This window comes from Mus caroli, chromosome 3 (genome assembly GCF_900094665.2).
Source record: "Mus caroli chromosome 3, CAROLI_EIJ_v1.1, whole genome shotgun sequence".
Taxonomy (NCBI): Eukaryota; Metazoa; Chordata; class Mammalia; order Rodentia; family Muridae; genus Mus; species Mus caroli.
Window position 1 is genome coordinate 115283016 of NC_034572.1, and position 2142 is coordinate 115285157.

Sequence of the window (2142 nt, forward strand, 5' to 3'; positions counted from 1 at the left end):
CTGACTGGTATATGATAAGCTGACTGGTATATGATAAGCTGACTGGTATATGATAAGCTGACTGGTATATGATAAGCTGACTGGTATATGATAAGGAAACTATTTTTTTTTTATGAGGGTGGAGGTGAATAAATTTGGGGAAATCTGGATTAAACAAAGCCATCAAACATCTTTACCAAGGATCTTTTCAAAGATTTTAATATATAAAAATCAAAAAGGGCTTTAGAGCATGGTCTATTTTCTTGACAAAACTTAGGAATTGTTACCCTACACTAATGGGAAAAAAATAAAATAAATAATTTTTCTTCAATTCTTGATGAAATAGAAATACTGGTCTTTAAAAAGCTGAACTACAAGGGAAAAAATGGAACAGTACAAAGATATTGTTTATAGCAATGATTCTATCTTAAACAAGAAGTAATTAGGGTACTGAAAAAAAAAGAAAAAAAAAAGCTTGAGAGAAAAAAAAAAAGCTTGTAAGTTTTAGTTAAAATTGATTCACACTACAGAAGAGCTTTAGCGTTGCCCAAGCTGTGAACCACTCGAGACTACACAGAACGCGTGGTGCTGCGCATGCCATCCACCCATCGCTTGCACGGTTTACCAATGGAGTAGCTGCTACAAACTTAAAAAATGATTCCACACTTCTGCTTATTATTCCACTGCAAAAGAAAAGCAGTTAAGAAACAATAATCAAGTCACTGTTATTCCCGAAGACTCGAGGACATTCATGAGAGATGGCTTGGCGCTCTAAAAGCAATGCTCATAACAAAGTAGACGACAATCAGCCCGTCTTTGTAGGTGGACAGAGCAGCCAGAGCGGAAGGATCCTCGTCCGTCCACACTGTGGCCTAACTAGCTTCATCCCTACAGATGAATGTGCCCACTCCACACACTTCTCAGCCATTACTAACAAATAAGCCTTAAATATGAAAAAATAAAATGCAGCACATTAATGTCACTCACAAATCTCTGGGAACACTAAACCTACTTAGAAGGGCCAACAAGGAAAAGACAAATTCATTCACAGTGTAACTTTAATATTGAGACAAAAAGTATTAATTTTTCAAATAAAATTGTCCTGCATTATTGTCCTGCAATACTTAAACGTTTTTTAGCTAAGCAACTAATAAGTAATTTGCATTTAACCAAGTGTCACAGTCCCACACATGACTGAAGCTCAAAACCTATAGTGCATAGGAAGTTGTTTTTGTTACTTCTTTACTTTCTAGTGTTGTGAAGAGAAGCCATAACCAGAGAGGAAAACAGCAAAGATTACTGCAACCTCAAAGCCCACTCTCAGTGAAAAATTATTAACATGTTAATTTAATTTAATTTTATATAGGGTCTTGCAACAGAGTACAGACTAGTCCCAACGTGCAGTCCCCCTGCCTCAGCCTCCATAAAGCTGGGATTACAGGTATATGCCATCACACACCACATCAACTCTAGAAAAATTGTTTTAAATAAAATAAAACTACAAGAAAACTTGTAGAAAAGAATTTTTTCAGTTTCAAAATTAAAATTTAAAACTGAATACTAGGCTAACAGAATTATAGATTGGCTTATGTCCATCATCATCAATTAGATTACAAACCACCTAGCCTTGGCAATTAATTTTCTATGTTACTAAGTATGCAAGAAAATTAATTCAATAAAAAAGAAATACCTAGTACATAAAAATACTGAATTTATAATATCTGAAAAGAAAAATCTTTAAGAATATAATTTTCCATTCTATTCCTTGAGAGATAAAGTAATATTCAATCCTGTACCATTCTTTATGTGATTCTATCCAAATAATATAATATTTGTAGTGGCCATAAACTGTATATTTTTACTATACACAAATACAATATCATTTGTGAAAACTATAATAATTAGAGAGACAATATCAATTAAAATTGATAAAATTATCAAGGAAAAATATGAAGCTTTACAAATCATATGGAAGGCTACAAATGTCTTCTGGTTTTATCTATCATTAAGGCCTTAAATTACTTGGGCTTTGTCTTAGTCAGGGTTTCTATTCCTGCACAAACACCATGACCAAGAAGCAAGTTGGGGAGGAAAGGGTTTATTCGGCTTACACTTCCATGCTGCTGTTCATCACCAAAGGAAGTCAGGACTGGAACTCAAACA

General features: G+C 33.9%; 1 protein-coding gene across 2 annotated transcripts in view; it reads right to left on the reverse strand.

Moving 5' to 3' along the window:
• The window catches only part of Abcd3 (ATP binding cassette subfamily D member 3), a 58585-nt gene that overhangs the window by 29331 nt on the left and 27112 nt on the right, over positions 1–2142 (reverse strand). The window contains exon 5 of one of the 2 annotated variants that reach the window (XM_029475605.1): positions 605–662. The exons of the other annotated variant lie outside the window; for it this stretch is intronic. Within the exon in view, the coding sequence (XP_029331465.1) occupies positions 605–662 (58 nt within the window). The remainder of the gene's footprint in view (positions 1–604; positions 663–2142) is intronic. 2 annotated transcript variants of the gene reach the window in all.